General features: G+C 36.5%; 1 protein-coding gene across 20 annotated transcripts in view; it reads right to left on the reverse strand.

Moving 5' to 3' along the window:
• The window catches only part of HDAC9 (histone deacetylase 9), an 804,896-nt gene that overhangs the window by 385,610 nt on the left and 399,336 nt on the right, over nt 1–19,950 (reverse strand). For 14 of the 20 annotated variants that reach the window (XM_029233527.1, XM_029233514.1, XM_029233533.1 and 11 more), the window contains one exon: nt 3,034–5,662. In XM_029233527.1, the coding sequence (XP_029089360.1) occupies nt 5,348–5,662 (315 nt within the window). In that variant the 3' untranslated portion in view covers nt 3,034–5,347. Of the gene's footprint in view, nt 1–2,788; nt 5,663–19,950 lie in introns of those variants that run through there. The other 6 variants (XM_029233526.1, XM_029233516.1, XM_029233525.1 and 3 more) reach the window with 3 other exon arrangements.

The following is a 19,950-nucleotide window of genomic DNA, read 5'->3' on the forward strand; positions in this document are numbered from 1 at the left end:
ATTGTACACTTTAAAATGGATAAAATGGTGCATTTTATGTTATATGAGTTTTATCTCAATAAAAAACACAAAAACAAAAAACAACATACCACAGTAGCTCAGAAATTCTGAGGAAAAATAATTTGCCACGTCTTGGCAAACTCCATAATAGACTAGGAAATTATTCTATTAGAAGAGAGAAGCAAAACAGACAAACACTATCAAAGAACTAATAGCAGTAAATACAGTAACCTATATTTATACTACAACTATACTTGACCTATAATTAACATGCAGGTGAAATATACAAGAAATACAAGACAGTCTTATGAAAACAATGAATCAGAGAATCAAAGAATCTTAGGTAAAAACTATTAAAAATCAAGACATATTTTAAGAAGTGGTTTAGGGCCCTTGGCCATCTCCAGAGCACTGTTTCTGAATCAGACTCTCCCAAGGGGCTTGAAAAATGCAGATTGCTGGGCTCCTAGTCAGTACAACAGGATCAGAACCTCTGCAGGGTGTGGTCAGGAATCTCAATTGTCAACGTCTTCCCTCAAGACAATTTTTATGCACTTTTCAATAGGAAAACCACTTAGAAGGTCTAGAACTCAAGAAAAACATCCTTATTTATTTATTTTACGATACTATATACAGACTATTTTATGTCAAAGTGACTATCAAGTGCATCCTTGATACGTCAAAAAAGTTTTTAAAGGCAGTGTCCTGACTGCTTAGAAATTGAAGTCTCCTCCCCTTCGCTGGGGAATGAAGGTAAGAAGTGGCAAGGGAGAGCTGTGAGCTGGTTGAAATCTTGTCTCTTTCACTCTCCCCAAAAGTTAATTCCAAGTGCAGTCACTGTTTCACCCCATCTCAGGACTGGCTCTGGTCAGAAAAAAAGGGACTCACAAATTTTCATGATTCTAAACAGTTGAACATAATGTACAAGAATTAGATTGCTCATCTGTGAATTAGAATAAAAAAAGAGTCCTGATCTCCTAACTTACAGCAATGACTGAAAGAGAAAATGGATTCAAAACAGTTTGGAAACGCTGATGGGCAAGAGAGAGAGCGAGACTTGGACATGTAAGAAGAACTGTTGCACAAATACAGCTCAGTGGTAGAGGCTGAGAACAAGGGCTTCAAACTGGAGCTAGACTGTCACTAACTGGGTGACCTTGACCTGATTTGACTTCTCTGGGCCCCAGCGCCCTCATCTCTACAATGAGACAATAATATCTACCCTGTAAGGTTGTTGTGAGGACTAATGCTTTAAAAGATGTAAAGTGCTCATAACAAGACCTAGTACATTACATATTTGCAATAGTTAAAAGTCTTTTTGTAAATCAAGATGGTCCCCCAAAGTTGCATTTTCTACACCCTACAGTTTATAAGCCTTAAAGAAGTTACTGTAAATGAGAATAGAGACCTTTTAAAACCTAGATAGATTAGTTCTGTAAAGTCACATTCCCAATATCCTGCTTCATTTGCCTGAGTTCTTTGATTGCCTGCACACACCCACCCCTTACTTTCCCTTTAAAATCCAGTTGGAGGAATGATCAATAATAAAGGGGATGGTAATCTACCTCTCAAACTCCTTCTCTAGTATCTCTAAGTCCCTGATTGTAAATGCTTATAATTTGTACACCTGGATTACTTATCATTGTTCACCCATTATTATACACCCACAATTGTATATTTCCACTAGTGGAAAAAAAATCACAAAGGAATGCCACATTTTAAAAAATGCTGTTGTCCTCCTATATGTCCGTTGAGTACCAGGCTTCAAGAAAATGTTTAGTGTCTGAATTCCTTTTTAACATACTTTAGAAAAAAAGAAGTATGAAGCAACATAAAAATTTCTTAAAAACTGTCTTTCTTAGAACTATGAAAAGTAGCAGTCTCCATTTCAGCAGCCACCTTCACCAGGGAGAAGGCAGCTCTTGACTATCAGAAGAGGAAATCTAATGGTTATTCATTTCAGGTCCTGGCAAAAACTATTTTTCTGAAGAAGAAGTTTCTAATATTGATGCAGTTATCAGTCCCTGTACATTTTGGAAATCAGACACACAGTATAAAATCATTATCCAATTGATTCTTCCAACTCTTTTTTGAGGATCTCTAGTACCAAGTTAATTTTGTAATTTTACCATCCAAAGGCAATTTTCAGGAAATTATGACTAGCATCAATGGTATTTTCACAATTCTGACCAAATTATCTAGTTTACAGCATTATGGAATGATAATCCATTTCATAATACTCAATGATATTAGCTCCAGAATTAGAGTAGCTTTACCTCATGTGACACTACTGAAGTTTAAAGAGAATCAAAGAATATAAAACAAATATTTTTAACCTACTGAACCAAATACACAGTAACACATTATGAAGTACTGACTAGTAAGTTTTGCTTGCAACTGACCAGAAAAGGAAAAGGAACCCTTGGAATGTATATGGTCCGGTTCCCTTCACTTGAGTCAGGCTCCTTATTCTTCACACTACTATTATAATAATTGTTTCCATATAAGGGGAGGTCATTTAATTACTCTTTTCTCTTTAAATTTATGTACTGTCACTTTATACTTGTAGGTCAGGTCCTTACTGTAATAGATATAACTATTATGATACACAGGAAATTATTCATTTTAATATTTTATTGAGTGCTTGACATATTCAAGGGATTATATTAACCTTTTTAAAAATAATTTTTTAAGTTGAGCAAAGTTAGGAACTGATATCTATTTATATAAAATTTTATATTTAGAAGTTGACATCAAAGATGATAACATACGAAAAAGGCCACGCGGGGAAAATAAAACTGCAACAAATTTTACATGTGTTTGCTATGTGACAATGGCTGATGTAAACAGGTTAAAGTCACTATTGCTGAATTTATTATTTTTAATGGCATTAGAAGTAACTGCTCGAAAGATCTTTATTTTCTTGTTTCAACAAAGAATGGCAATATATTTTGGTATATGAGACCTAGTGCATGAGCTTCAAATTCGATTAAATATATCAAGTTTACACAAAGCCATATGTATGAAAGGGGATCTTTTAAAAAAAACTTTATTTGAGAAAGGAAGAGACTTATAACAGAAGGCAAGAAGAGAAACATACAAACAATATATTTACAACACAAAACAAGAGATCACCTTCAAGGGTGTAAATTATAATAAATACAGTAGATTTTAAAAGAGACATTTATCAATTAGCTCTAAGATTATTTAAGTCCAGCTTTCCTTTTCACTGGTTCCAGGTAGTTTCTTGATTAAATTCAAAGACTATCAAATTCAAACAATTAACGTCCACCAACTGTACTGATGAAGCTCTCTCAAATGACATTATAAAAAATAGGGGTTTTTTTTGTTTGTGATTACATATCTTTGCAGTAATATTATACAAAAGCCTGCTCAGCCACATGTTCCTCCCCAAATAAAATGTATTTTAAAAGATGCACTATCCCTTTTTTATGAGATTGAAAAAAGACTTTAAAGAAAATGTATATTTATGAGATGGGAAAAATAAACAATTTTATCTTAGGAATGTCATATTTTTAATGCAAAACAACTGACAAAAAGTCATTTTAATCTGAAGGAATATACTAACCAAAATATGTTGGTAGTAGGAAGTGTTGCCTATTACAGCTATTTGTCAAATTATCAGGACTTTCATTATATGGAAATGTTTTAAACTTTCTAACTTCTAGTTATGTTAATTTAATTTGAATGGAGACTTTTTAAAAAAGGATAATGTATCTTTAGCAGTAACCTTTTTTAAGAAATATTTTAAAATGTCACAGCAAAATGTAAACAACACGTGCCAGTAACATACAGTTGTACAAGGTCTACATTTGGCAAAACTGCTATATCTCCTTTGAAACAGGATACTACACCTTAAAATGCCTTGGATTTAGAAATATAAATATTTTAATAGAAAAAAACCTCACAAAGATTCTAGGTCAATTTGGATTATCCATATTAAAGGGGTCTTAATACAACGAATCTTTAACTAGCTTAACAAAAGTAAACCTATAAAACAAGGTAAACATATCAAAAGGGAGTATGAAGGAAATGTTCCAGTGAAAAGCTTCCTTAACAATTTCCCTACTTGTGGTGTTATTTTCTTAGACAATAAATCAATTCATAGAGTGCCCTTTAAAAACAGAGAGAGTAAAACACTATCCTCCGTTTTTTTTTTTTTCCCTACATTCCTCAGTACATGAATCACTTGGACTTCCTGTTTCCACAAGGCATTTCCTGTTCGGCCTCATAGAATCAGTTTTCTGTAGAACAGCAGGAACCTGACAAAGAACTGACTTAAATAAACAGTCTACTGTTGCCTTCAAAGTTGTTTGCGTTTCATAACATCAAAGGACATAGTCCTTCTGAAGGTGCATTATGTACAAGTAGATTCTTTTGTTAAACCTAACTTTCCTAATTTTTTATTTGCCAAAATAGTATGGTATATGCCGTGTCATTATGGAATTATATTAAAGAGATCCTAGTGACAATGATTATCAAACATGATACACCTTCTTCTTTTAAACACGATTTTGACTTCATATCAGATAATAATCACACCGTTACTATGTTTTCCACAACTGTAGATACAATACAGTATCTGATTGGACCATAATGCTGCACATTACTTCTTGCCAACATTTGCATCTGCTTCATTTGATCTTTTTCAATAAACAATGTCATCAAATAACACAGGATAAAAATGAAATGAGCAGTACTAGGTGAGACATAATGTAATATTTAAAATAGTGCTGCGCTGTACTTTGCATCTATATATTTAAAACCACCTCTATTCCTAAAATTTTCAGTTGCAATCTATACAATAACCTAGGACTACTGGCATAGTAACCAGAACATTTCACTTAACAAAAAAAGAGAGAGGAAGGAAGGGCTGACTACCTTTAACAGGGTTCAAGACTGTAGTATGATACATTATGTACAACAATGTGAAAATTGAATTCTGCATATCAAAAAAATCAAGAACTAATAGAATGTTTCATTGACCAGACTGGGAAGCTATATCCAGCAGTCGCTGATCTCAACAGATAAACTAAAAACAACAGTGATTTCGTTTTCCTTAGAAGTAATTGGTGGGGCAGGCTTTGGGATGAATTAAAACCCTATTACTTGGATACTGATGTAGTATAATTTTAGTGTAACAGGTATTTCCTTACCAGTAGAGTTTCAATGAAACCTTGATATCTATATAGAGATCAGTATATAGAAAGATCTATATATAGATATATCTGCATTAGAATCCTTAAACACTAAAGTCAAATCATTCAGAGATATAATAGGATAGGAAATTATATCCATTTACCAAAGCCTGCAATGAATTTCATATTCAGATAATGACTTTAATTACAAATCCTGGAGCTAAATCTTTGCCTATTACCTGTTGCATAAAAGCAGCCTGCTCCCCAGATTCCATTTCCTGGATCTGAGCATCTTCATCACTGTCCACTGGTTCCTCCTTGACCTTCACAGCCCCAACTTGTCCCAATGTGTCATCCACACAAGCACTGCTGTCACTCCTAGTGCTGTTGCCACTAGAGGGCGCTCTGTCTTCCTGCATCGCCTGGTCCCCCTGAAGCTCTTCCTCCGCTTCCTCGAGGTGACTGCCTGGTTGCTTCAGTTGTTCAATAGATTTCGAAAGCAGCTAGAAGAGAGTGTTCAGGGGTTCAAAATTCAATAGTTCTTGGTGGTAACAGAGCAGCAATAAACACTTTGATTTCTTATGACTCTACTTCAGTACACTCTGACGTCTAATCTCTGAACATTCCTTTCAGAATGAATTTGTATGCAACAAACTTCCTCAGTAGTACTAAATCTGAAGCAGTCCCATCAATTCCATATTGTATGGGTGTCCTAGACAGCGAATGAAGTCTTTAAGTGGTTTTTAAAGATACATCACTCTTTTGGAAAAAAGTAAATAATAAACTTTTTCTATGGAAACCACAAAACTTTCACAATCTCATTTTCCAACAAATGGCAACCACTGTAAAAGGCAGAAGCACAAATGCTAAAAGTTCTTCTTGCCTATTAATTTTCCTATACCTAAATGGTCAAATGATAAAAGACCTTCATATATACTTCTAAAACATGGATATACTGATTTTGAAATCCTGAACTTTAAAAAGATGTGGAATTAAAAAAAAAATTGACAGCACTAAAAATGTTTTATAAACATATCCAAATGTAAATTAAATAACAGGAGAGAGACAAAGAATTCTTTTTAATTTGAAAATTATTATTTAGACCTTTTATTTTGTAAATTAAATCATACTTAATCTTCAGAAGTGTATGAATTATCATTAAAAAAATAATTGACAACACACCTATCTTAAACGATAGCAAAATGCCATAGTATAAAAGCTCAGTATATGGGGAAAAATTCTCAAGATGATTCCACCTCGTGTAGGCCTTTTGTTTTATTTGACAAGGACCCTATTGACTGATCATCTGCAGATCTTGAACTGTGTCTTCAAGAGTGGTTAGAACTTTCTGCTGAGTCAGTGCCCACGTAAGCCACACACCAATTATTATAATGAGCAGCACGGTTAGAACACCACCACAAAAATCATGTCATTCCTCCAATGCCCTGCATACGCTGACAAAGCCTTTCAATTTCACTGGAGTAGAATTATCCTGGGGGTTTTCATTCATTCGTTCACCAAATATTTACTGAGTGCCAACTATGTTCAAGACACCCTGCTAGGCACTGGGAAAACAGCCACTGCCCTGCCCTCATGGAGCTTATAGTTTCGAGTGTTAGAAAGGCACCAAATAGATACATAAATTTGTTCTTCAAGTGTGGTAAATGAAAAAAAAAAAGAAACACAGGGTGTTAAAAGAAAACAACACACTAGTTGGTATAGGAGGGGAAGTGTGGAGTATGAAGGAAGGTTTCACTGAGGAAGGTCTATGTTTAGGCTGAGACATGAAAGATGAAGGATGGACAGGAGTCGTTGGGTGTGTGTAAGGAGTGGAAATCAGGAGCACTTCTGGCAGAAGGCACAGTGTGTGGACTGAAAGAGGAGCCCCATGCATTTGAGCCATTGAAAGGCCAGTGGGGTTTGAGCACAGGAAGACAGGGAGAGAAAGCTGGAAGACGATTTTGGAGAGGGTAGCACAGTTTATAATATATCTGGGTTGTGAATAAGCTTCTAGAGAAATAAAATCTAACTTAGGATAAACCATATATAAGACCTAAACATCACTAATCCTAAACTAGACATGATCAAGCGAAGAGAATACACACCAATCAAAACTCATATCAAAATGAAGAAGGTAGACTTAAATATTAATTTCCTTCGTGCCTACAATTTAACGTCTATTGTTTCTGGACAGTTAGTATCAGGAGAACATTCATCCCACCACGCTTTAAATGTTTTTAGGTGCTTTTTAGGAAACTATCTGCAGGACTTTTGTACCAATCGTGAACCCTGATCAGCTCTTCTTGTCTTAAATACATAATAACTTGAACACTGCTGAGATTTTGGAGGAAAGAGACAATGTAATATTCCTGGACTCTGACTACACAATTGTAAAATTCCATTTAATTGGCTAGGGAAAAAAAACATCTAACACCACAGAAAACGAGCAGGGTTTTAATTGAAAAGCTCCAGTTTTAGCTGGGACACCAGAGATAAGAACATTCGGTGACAAACACCCACTCATTTTTTCAGAGAGAGAGAGAGAGACAGAGAAAGAGAGAGAGAGAGACAGAGAAAGAGAGAGAGAGAGAAAGAAAGAGAGAGAGAGACAGAGAGGTCATCAGCCAGGCCTGCAACTTTGACCTCCATCACTAACCTAGGATGACATACAAGAGCAGGTTAGAGGATTTTGTGGGGAGAAGAGATTTACTTAGAAAAAGTACTAGTCAGGTGAAGGAGGCTGCAAGAGCCCCTCAGAAAGACTCTCTGCCAGAAGGCTGCTGCAATTCATCTTACGGATGGATGTACTGAGCTGTAGAAAGGCCCCCTCTTGCTACCAAAGCTTCGCTGGAAACGTTCACGGGAGCTATAGCTCATCAGAGCTGATGGGCTAAGGATACCGGTGGGTCAGAGACGCCTCCACAAGGTGGTCAAACAATCCTGCCCATAAGAGCCTCTGTGAGGGCAAAAGAAAAAAAACTCTATGGGATGTGTGGCCACAGGACAGGAACCAAAGGCCATTCATGAAAGGTCAGCCAGAGAGCACATGACCAGTGTCCAGGAAATGCCACGTCAAAAGTTCCTGCTGGGTTTCCCTGGTGGCGCAGTGGTTGAGAGTCCGCCTGCCAATGCAGGGGACACGGGTTCGTACCCTGGTCCGGGAGGATCCCACATGCTGCGGAGCGGCTAGGCCAGTGAGCCATGGCCGCTGAGCCTGCGCGTCTGGAGCCTGTGCTCCGCAACGGGAGAGGCCACAACAGTGAGAGGCCCTCGTACAGCAAAAAAAAAAAAAAAAAAAAGTTCCTGCTTCCTGTGGGTGACTCTGCATCTTATCCGGCTTCTGGATGTTTGACTACAGGGAGTATTTAATAACCAAGAGGAAGTTACAGATGCCACCCGCTAAGTAAAAAGACGTTCCTGTTGCTATTTCTCTCCTCAGCTTCAGTTCCAGCGTGGCCTCTCACTGCCTTGACCTCCTAACCTCCAATGGTCTTGTCCTCCACCCTACCTCAGCTCCCAATGACCTGGTCTTCGTTGGTAACTGTACACTCTCCTAAACCTCAATTTCAAACATCATTTCTTTCTTCTGGCTCACCCTCAGAATATTCTGACCCCAATCATTCCTCACCGCTGGAGCGTCTTCCAAGCTACTGAGCCTACCACATTCTCACTGCCCATCACCGCCACTGCCCTCGTTCCCTGACTTCCTTCCTTGCTGGACTAGGTTCCATTCTCCTTCGATAAAAATCACTCGCTTATTATCTTCAACTCCCCTGCCCTTTTCAATATGGATTTCACTGTATAAGTAAGACTTCTAACCTTCTTTAATACTAAATCCCTACCAAACCCAAGCACTGAATAAGCTAGGAAACAAATAAACAAATTACAGTCATGCTGAGTGTTTTTCTTCAAATTTGTGATCATAACCCTCAAATGGACCCTCAGTGCTGCCTGGAAATCCTAGTACATTTCTCTAGTTAATTTTCTCCCACTCTTTCAATGACTATTTCAAATTACTTCCTCTCTCCTCAAACCTCTAATATCCAGACCTCTTCCTCACTCCTGCTACCTTTGCTTCTTATTTCGGTGAGCAAATAGAAGCATCGCCAGAGAAACTCAACATTCTTCTACCAAGCTGTCCCACTCACTCTTCCTCCTGTTCCAGTGAAAGAAAGGTCTGTGCAGCCCTATCTTAGTCAACCCCTCAGCTTAATGCCCTGGGTCCTATCCATTCCTGCAGTTATCCACTCTGTCCTCCATCATTCATTTCCCTTCTCTGCTGCAGTACTTCCACTTGGACACCTTCAGTCTTATCATCCATTTTAAATGAAACCTCCCTTGACCACCCCCACCCCCAAACCCATTATGTACCTTCCTTCACAGTAAAACTTCTTGAGTTATTTCTCTTCATTGTCTTCATTTCTCTTGTCCCATTCTCTTTAGAATTCTCGCCAACTAGGCTTTCATCCACACTATGTGACTGAAATCTCTCTCGTTAAAGCCAATAATGACTGCATAAATACCAAATCCAGTGGCACTTGAAATAGGATATTAACAGGTGCAGTCAGGATGAAGCATTTTAGAAAAGAAAACATGACAAAATCATAGCATCTCTGAAAGTAAGAGATTGATATTACTAACAGTGGTGCAGCCAAAGACCAGACAAGATATATGTGAATTTACTGAAATATAATTTCCTACAGATAGCAAATACGTCAAAGAAAATCTTTAATACTGACAAAATGCTGAGTGGTTACAGAATAAATCATAAGTACATTTTAACAGAAAACATTTAACAGAAAATCCGATCTGTTAATGTATTTCTGAGGTCACCGGAGTGCCCAGAAATCATATCATTTAGTCCATGAATCACATTTGGTATTTACCACCGCACTGACATAGCGACATACATGAAGGTGTGTATAACAATTTCCAGTGTACAACACAGAAACAATACTGTTTGTTCCGGTGCCTCTGGATTCATCTACACTTCTGCTGGACTAAAGGAAACACGAGGGAGAAAAGTGCCAGAATGGATAATGCTATGATAACTGGACAAGAAGGCCAGACGGCAAAATGATCTCTTCCAAGGGCAGAACTCCTTACGGGTTTGTAAAAGAAATGCTTCTTGACACAAAACAGTGACTTATGAGTGAAGATCATATAGATGTAAAATGTTGGAATTGGAAATTTTCTAATAACATTCTTCAAATCCTTATTTTATAGAGAAGGAATTTCATGCCCAAGTAAAAGCCGAGTCATCTACAGAGAAGAGAAGACACCTAGAACTTTTTATACCCTTCCACTCTGCATTCTCCTCTCAAACGGCTATATTCCAATGACAACTGAATTCATATAAACAATTCCAATGTCTCCCCTGAGCTCCAAACTTGCATATTCAGCTGCTTACCTAACGTCATCACTTAGATCTAAAATATCCAACAGGCATCAAAAACTTTAAGTAGCTCAAAGATAACCTTTATTCCCATTGCACCCAAATGTATTGATCACCTAATTTTTCTCATCTGAGTAAACAGCATTACCCAGTTGCACGAGTCTAAAATCTAGGATTTATCCTTGTTTCTCTCTCACTTGTCTTCATAAATATCTGAAAGCTTAATTAGTGCTTAGCAACAAAGCTTTGACACTTTTTTCCCCCCAGGTTATGAGGCGAATGCCAGTATCCACGTGAATAATAACTACTACTTTTTCACCGTTTATGGAATAAAACATGCTCTTTGTGAAGTTTCAAAAAATACAAAAGAAATAAATGGGATCTCCTGAAGACCAGTTTGCAAAATATAAATGCACAGAGGGAGTTAACCTACACTTATTTTTTTTAGATATTTGACTCAAGCTGTTTTTATTTAAACAGTCAAATTTGCCGGAGTGGAAAAATCAGCAATAAACATCAAGAAGATCTGCAAACAAAAGTCACAGAAAACCTGCCTGCCAGGTTTGACTTATTTCAGATTTTTAAAGTGAAAAGCTACTTGTTGTTATTTGTAAGTTTCTGACTATTTACTAGGAAATCCAGTGTTTGGACTATGTTTTCTTCTATGTGTTTTTGAACTACAAATATGATCATTACAAAGAAGGTATGAGCAAACCCTTTTCTAATTTGCACTGTTGCTGAGTGGCCCCAGCTGCAGGGAGGAGCTGTCTGCTTACTCTCAGTGGGGTGGCAGGGTCTCTCTTTGGTTGAACATCTGGAGGTGATCCCCCAGCAAAGCTGAGCTGTTGCCTTGCTGGCTAGAAAACACAAGAAGAAACATCTGTGTGACAGATAAATGTGTAAGCCTGCGTGAGTCTCGGCTGAGGCCCCATCTGTAAAACACACTGTGTGTCATTCGTCTGACACCAGGTGAGTTACTTTGGTGGGGAACCCAGCTGAGATGAAGAAGATGATGGCTGAGCAGCTTCTTCTACTCCTTTTATCTGTGCTTTTCCTCATCTGTCAGCATGTCTCTGTATTCTCCATGCTACTGTACAGCAATTGTACCAAACACTAAGAATGCTGCAGGCGGTCCATCACCATTTGGGTTTGTAACACACACACTATACACACTTACACTGGAGAGTTTATAGACCAGATAGCATGATAATTTATCCAAACTGCTCACAGCTTCAAGTATTATAACTCGACTCTTGAATTCTTATCAATCCCTGCTAGGGTCGTAACTATAGCAAGTCCGCAATTTCAATGTTTGGACTTTGTTATATTATATCATGTTCAACATAATTCCATGTTGAACATCATATAATCTATTGGCAAATGGTGTAAAATTCATTAAATAATATTTAAAGGCTGTGCTGCTAATCTTTACACATTGACCCATTTAAGACCATCTCTGTATAAGTTACATTGTTTGATAAAATTCTAGAAACCAACATTTATATTTTTAACTTTAGCCACAGAAATCCTTCATGTCCCCACAAATATCTTTAGATATGGAATATCAAACTAAGAACGGAGTATACAAGGAGTAAATCTGTTTCTGATAGACATCTGATTTTCTGAAATTGCCAACAAACCATTCAGCACAAGTGTTTGAATTAAACCATGCAAAATGACCTTCAACCCTATTCATCACTTTCTTATTTTGCCTCAGATTTTAAGACAGATTTTACTTGGGGAATGGCAATAGCATAAGTTTTTTTTTTTTTTCTTTTAAATAAATGTAAAATACTTCTTTTGGAAAATAAAACCCTTCCCTTAAGCTCCAAGGAAACTAGATTTAAAAATAATGATAAAATTCTGCCTCAATTCACAAATAGATTAGGTATGTACCAACTGTTCTCAAAAACAACCAGAGCTTGGAGGGCTTTCAAATCAAGAGGTCTTCTTAGAGAAGAACTCCGACTCAAGCCAAAATACTACATGCCATTTTGCTTCTGTGCATTTTAGGGAAATAACCAGCAGAAGCAAAGTTAAATAACAAGAGAGAAAGATTTTCTAAGTACTGGTCCATTATTCACATAAGTTAAAACTCTAAACTGAAAAACACCCTTTCTTGCCAATACTGAAGAGATATAAAATTAATCTAGGGATCAAATGAATTCTTAATAAAAATGCGTTTATTTTTATAATGCTAAACGACTATCCAAAACAATGCCAGCAATTAAAATATCCTTTCTTCGGCTCTCAAAACATCCTGATATTCCAATAACTCAATTATGTGTTCACTTCCAGAAAGGAGACTGAAAATTTCCTCCTCCCGGCTAGTTAGAGAAACTTACCCACTCTTTCATTCATTCAACAAATTTTTACTGAGCACTCGCTATAGGCCATGACCTGGGAAGAGAGCGGTCAATCAGGCAAGATTCTGTCTCTCAGGGGGAAATAAAAAATAAGTAACTGAAGATTGGAACTAAATGTGATAGGGAATAATGGGGGAAGGAGTGGGTGTCTGTGTCCAGTTTGGATGGGCAAGGAAGGCCGCTCTGAATAGCTGAGGTTTGAGCTGAGAGAGACTCCAATACCAAGGTCGAATCACAAGAACACCTGGAGGTCGAACATTCCACACAGAGCTGTGACTCGCAGTTCATTCCAGGAGACGGAAGGAGACTCCTCACACACTGGAGAGAAGGCCAATGTGGTGGGAGCTCAGCGAGTAAGGGTGGGGAGTCGGAGATAAGGTCAGTGAGGGGGCAAGAGCCTGTGGGCCATGAAAAGATATTTGGATTTTATCCAACAAACAATAAGGAGCAACTGGAGAGTTTTTAGGAAGCCCTTGACATGATTTGATTTGCATTTGTAAATGATCTCTCTGGCTGCTACAGAAGATTGGATTTAGGTGGGGAAAAGTGGAAACAGGAAGACTGGCCTTTCAGAACATAAAATCCTCAGCAAGAGAGTGTAACAAGACTATTAGGGGCTTTTCTTAACTAGAACACAAATGAGCTATTTTTCCTTCTTTTAGAGCACTGTGTAATTTTATGTCCTTTTATATTACATAATAGGATTTTTCCCTGATAATCTCCTTCTTGATCTTCAGTTGACAGTGCATTTTCTTTTAAAGTTTTATTTTTTCCTTCTTTAAGGGTAATGAAGAGAGGCACAGTGAGGAAAGGCATGCTTATTTTCTTTGCTAACTCTTGGTGATTTTGGACTGTGTCTCAGAATAGACAAGATCTCAAAGCCAGGGAGCTCCTGATCACTTGACTCATAAACATCTCCCTTTCTCCCTTCAATCCCTTGCTTGGGTAAACTGGATAGCAGTGCAAGCGATACTTAAAAAAGACAACCAAGAGTAAACCCCAGACAATAATTGCCACATGGAAAAGTGGGCCCAGTGTAGCCAGACTTTTCAGGCAATGCCAGAAATCCAGATTTGTATTTGAAATGATTGACCAAAAACTTGAATGCTTTTTAAGACACCAGGCAGGCCAAAGACATCAGTTCAATGGAATGGATCCAGTCCATAGACTATCAGCTTGTGACCTCGGCAAAGAATCCCTTATGTCTCTTCTTGCTTGAACATTTTATGGTTTAAATCATTTAGGGCTGATGTCTGCATGCTCTTAAAATACACCATCCCTCACACTTGTGATTCGTTTTATGTTCCCTACATGGTCAAAAATTCAAGTACTTTGCCAGGGGTTGGAGGTAGGAGTATGGATTGACTACAAAAGAGTAACACAGGGGAATTTTGGAAGTTGAGGGAATTGTTCTATATCTTGATTGCAGTAATTATATGACGATATACATTTGTCAAAACTCATTCAACTGTGCAGCAAAAGGAATAAATTTTACAGTGTGTGAATTATACCTCAATAAAAAATTCAATAACCAACCATAATATTGTTCCAAAGAGAAAACAAGGTCAGCTTCATGATGAATACAAAGATGCAAGGAAGGGCTGGAACAAAATTTCATGGTTTGGTTTACAAGGTAGCTTGATGCAGTACTGAGGCAAGTGAAAAACGTGTGTCTTAGAAATATTCTACACTTCCAGAAAGCCATTTGCATTAACATAACTGGGAAGATATAACTCTTAGTGCTATATAAGAATATAAATACTGTGTTAAATGGAAGGATTTCTTACTATGTTTACAAAGCACTTTCAATACATCCTCTCATGTAATTCCCACTATAAACCTCTAAAGTGTGCAGATTAGAGCATTAGTGGAAAAAGAGGTTTGACACTTTGGCCAAAATCGCAAAACAAATAAATAAGTGTGCAGGGCATCAGAAACTTCTCTTGGAAAGGCTACCCAGCATTCTAGATTTTGCAATTCACATGAACTATGCCTTCTGTAGAACTATCTTTGATTAAAATTATCTATTTGCAGGTCTATGAGCCATTCAAGGGGAAAAACATGCCTTCTCTGTCTTCACTTCCAGGACGCAGCAAAATAGTTGCTAATAAATCTTTGTGGAACACCAATTATTCCATGCCAGCAAATTATGTTTTAGAAGTGAGTTTTTATTGCTGGTTGATACAACTAAGTTGATAGCAAGAGAGTAACGGTATATTTAGGACATGGGAGCAGAGCCCTGGATGCAATTCTGCCTGAAGGAATGGGAATACTCCAGACTGTATGACATTTCAGGGTCACTATAATCCCTCAGTCTTCATAAATATTTAGAGAAAGAGCAGAAAGATACAGAGGAAAAAAACCCTAAAATCAGGAACTTATAAGCAACCAAAATCTGTAACAAAGAGACTGCTACACATCGGTGGTTTTCATGTCCACAAATCACTTAGTTATATTAAAAATTCCTTAGTAAGACTTAATTATTTCATTCTGTCAAATGAAACTATTTGTCAAGGTTGGGAAACAACCAAATTATTTAGCTTCCCTCTCCTTTTGAACTCCTGGAATCAACATCAGTCAAACCACTCACATGGCCTAATTCCCCAGATACTTTTCTTTCCCCTATTTTCTTACCTCATAGTCATGTCCAACTATTGTTTTTCTCATTCAATAAAAGCGTCTCTGACTAGATTAACAGTGCAGAGTGAAAGGGAAAGGTCGAGGTCCTTCCCTTGGTCTTCAAGTTATGAAAGCAGCCCTGGGAACGTTTATGAATGTTACACATTAATCCACTGAAATGGTCATTTAGTTTCTTTTCCAAACACAGGATTTCATCACATCTAATAATAAAGCAACAAGCCATTTTCTGTATATTATAAACCATCAACTTGTAATTATATAGTGAAATGCTTCTATATGAATTCTCTATGATGATGTAAGCCAGTATTGCAGCATAAGTAGTTTTTTTTTTTTTTTAAGCCCAATACATACCTACAAGGATCTATTTACATTGGGCTAATCATGTCGAAATAGCATCTATTTAAGGGTAAAGTCAAAGTTTCTTTTATAAACCTCTATAGATAGATAAATAATCTAGGAGGCTTTTTACTGTTATAAAATTAAGACTGCCTTTCAATGCCTGCTAAAGTTTTTGGACATACTATCCATCTAATGGGCAAAATGTAATCCTAAATTGGTGATTAAAGACTCTGCATGGAAACAAGCTGTCAAATGGATAGAGAGAAATTAAACCTGACAATGGTAATGCCTACTTTCCTAAATGAAAGCCCAGTTCAAGTTTCTACTCATCCATTTTTCAAAACTTAAAACAAGGCATTTTCCAAACCACCCATAGATGAGATGCCAACATTTGCATTTCACTTGAACTTGATGAAGTCAGTTGACTTTCAGCTTCAGGCTTGCTCAGAACTCCTGTGAGAAGATGTTTGCCCAGTCTAAAAAATATGGCAATGTTACAACACAGAAGAAAGGAATGAAGTGCGGCCTGGCTGTAGTTGGCTCTGTACTGCATTCACACTGCATTGCTGGAAAGTCAACAGGATATCTGAAAGTCCCACCATCGGGTCCATATAAAAAGACATCCAAATGAATAACTGGATGGAGGGCAATGAGTGGAGAACTGGGAAGCAAGGTCAGCAAATGGGATTTCTCCTTCCTGGCAAATCCAAACAAAACCTAAAAAATAAGATAACCCTCCTTTTTTTTGTTCGTTTGCCTTGTTTTCTTATTGTAAGTTTCCTACTTTTTGGCAAAAATAAAGCTAGGAAAACCTTGTCTCCTGCTTAGTGATAAAAGCAACATTGAAATCATAAGCCTAAGTTTACGTTAAGGACAGGTTTTTGTGTCATACAACCTATGGAATCCCAGCTCTGTCAACTACTAACCTAGCCACCTCAGTCAGCTTACTTAAGCCCTTTTAAATTAACTTTCTTGATAGTAAAAAAAAAAAAGTGTGCTTATAGTTTGAGGAGATGATACACATAAGAATGCTAGCATGGTGTCCCAGCTCCTAGAAGATCCTACACATAAAAGAGAGCTGGCATCATTTAAATGATCCTATCCCTAAGGTCCCTATGGGAAAGGTTCTGGAAAGATGCATGTTGCATAAAAGATGGGGAGGAAAAGATACATTAGGAGAAATAGGTGTAGCAAAAAAGCAGAAAGCGGTACCTGGTCCTTACCTAATTATCCTTAAAATATTAATCTTCTTACAAGTAAGGCATGGATAGAAATACCCTTATTAAAATAAACTAATATGAAGTGTGACTTCAAAATATATAAACTCTTGGGACTGTAACTGTCTGTATAATTGTTGTTCATATTAATTTCCTTGGGAAAATATACACTTTGCTTAACAGTGCACAAAACAGTTATATTTTAGTGCTGCCTTCAGGGACACTTTATAAGGAAAAATACACACACACACACACACACACACACACACACACACACACACACAACCATGCTATGTTTGCATGGGACCACAGGCATGAAAGAATATTCTCCCCTGAGTTGCTCTGGATGGATTGTTGGGGACAAGGAGTGGGTATGAATCATGAGGGGTTATGGAGAAAATGTAACATTTATGTTAGAAAATTGTGTCAAGAAAAGGAATACAATAGATACTGCTCAAATAAAGGGTCAAATTCTCTTCCAAAACTGATGAAAGCTCCCCATTAGCTCCGTGCCAGCATTTGAGCTTAACTATATTCATGCCTTGCTTGTCAGACATAAAATCTACCTGTTTTAATAAGGGCAATGTAGGACATCTGCCCACCCTCCCCTTCACTGCTCTTGTCTTAGATATATTTTTATTATGATAAAATAGCACTCATGTCAAAATGCCTAAGTATCATAGTAATAAATATATAATAAATACTTATATCTAGAGTGAACCTTGACACGTATAAGATATCATCTCATGATTTATGTGGGTTTTTTTTTAAGTGTTGGCTGATATCCAGTCATAGGAATGCATAAGGTATTTATCACAGAGCATTTTACAAAGAAAGAAAGAGAGGGAGAGAGGGAGGGAGAGAAACAGAGAAAGAGGCAGGGAAGGAAAGAGAGAGAAACAGAGAAAGAAAGAGAGAGAGAAGGGAGAGGAAAAGATGTAAAAAGGACAAGATAATCCTGAGAAGAACTAAACAAGTCTCAAATCTTGTTTCCTCAAAGAAAACAATTTCCTTCCTCATGTCCCCTATCCTAATACTTAAAACATTGTATTGTATTACTGTTTACTGGAATATTTCAGTCCCCTGCTCCCCATATGGTAAGCTCCATGAGGATAATGAATGTTGTTTTCTTAGTGCCTAAAATAGTGTCTGGTACCAAGTAAGAATTCAGTAATGATTTGCTAAATGGATACTTGCATTGATTATTTATAAATAAGTATTGAATGAAGAAATAATTTTAAAATTTCTTCTCATATGGATTTGATGGAATGAATATGAAAAATATAGGTATTAGAAAAGTTATTAAAATTCTAGTTAAAACAGAAACAATTAGGCATCAACCAATGCTATTCTATTAATACTATAACTGAGAAATAATTCAAAGAATAATGTTGTCATTTGGAAGGGGGCAGAGATCTATGTCAAATTATCTCACAACAAAAATGCCTGAATATACTTTGGAAAATTTCTGTATATCATTCAGAGAGTGATGTGACTAGAGATCTACCCTTCTGGTAATTAGGCAGTGGTCAGAATACTCCTTCAAAAATCGTAAAAATGTCCAAGTAACTGTGGTATTTTGTTTTCATCATAGTTTTTACCAGATAATCTGTGGCAATATTTAAACTTGAAAACGGTTCAGAAGAAAATTATCAATATCCTCCTATATTTTTGTTTGCTATTTTGTATTTACAAGGAAAATTCTGTTTTAGAAACCATTTTTTTCTAATAAAAAAATCAAAAGATACTGGTAAAAGCAACAGTTTTCTTTTGAAATCCTCATATTAAAAAACTCGGGTTTTTTTGAAACATGAAGGTACTATATATTAGTAATATAAATTGTTTAAATGCATTTCTGAATTTTGTAAATGTCTCAAAAAAAATCAAAGAACAAATGTTGTAAGCCGTGGTTTTCTTATGGTTAAGTTTCTCAAAACTCTTTCAGTGAAAACAGAATATACAAACTGATAAGCAGAGATAAATCATTCTGACATTTTTCATTCATTTTTCAGGCTTGCCCCATTATTTACTGGTAGATACAGCAATACAAATGCTACATAAACCCATTCCTGGGGTATTTCTGCTAAGCTATTAAGTACTTACAACATAATTACATGAGGCTTAACATCTTACCACACACAAATTTCCCATGTAAATGTCATTAAAGTATCAGGTAACAGGTAGGTAAATTGTTTAGTATGATTAATAACATTTACATTGTATAGTTATAACAAGCATGAATGACCGCTTTCATAAATGCAGTCAAATAATAGCAAGATATGAGAAAGTTTTTAAAATTTAATAAGCCAATCATTGTATAAACTGTTCTGAAAAGTATAGCTTTGCTTCTAATTCTTCTAAAGATTTTTAGCAATTCAAATAAATCATTAAAAATTTCATACCAGGAAGCCCAATCATATTTAATATGATGTAAGTTTAGAGATAAACCTACTTATTTTTTCTTTCTTCTCACTCCATTTTTCCTCAAAATTCCTAAATTCCTCAAAAAAGAACCATAAAGAAAAGCTGAGGGAATAAAAGGAAAAGACATTCTAAAATATGTCATCTGCACACCTATGTCTTCATGTATGCCTATATTTCCTGCTGGAATAAGTATCTTAAGAGTAAGAACCATGCTTTTATGATGCCAACTATTTGGCTCCAATTTGAATGGATTCAGTAAAGGTTCTTGCATGATAATAGGAAAAAAATGACATATATTAAAGTTTCTGTGGTTATTTCTCATTAATGGTTATTCTAAATGGTTAGAGTACACATAAATATATTATTATATAGAAACTTGTTATCTTTTAGCATCTAAGTTTGGCCTTCTC

The sequence above is a fragment of the Monodon monoceros genome, unplaced genomic scaffold, assembly GCF_005190385.1.
Source record: "Monodon monoceros isolate NGI ecotype Baffin Bay Population unplaced genomic scaffold, NGI_Narwhal_1 Super_Scaffold_2, whole genome shotgun sequence".
Classification (NCBI taxonomy): Eukaryota; Metazoa; Chordata; class Mammalia; order Artiodactyla; family Monodontidae; genus Monodon; species Monodon monoceros.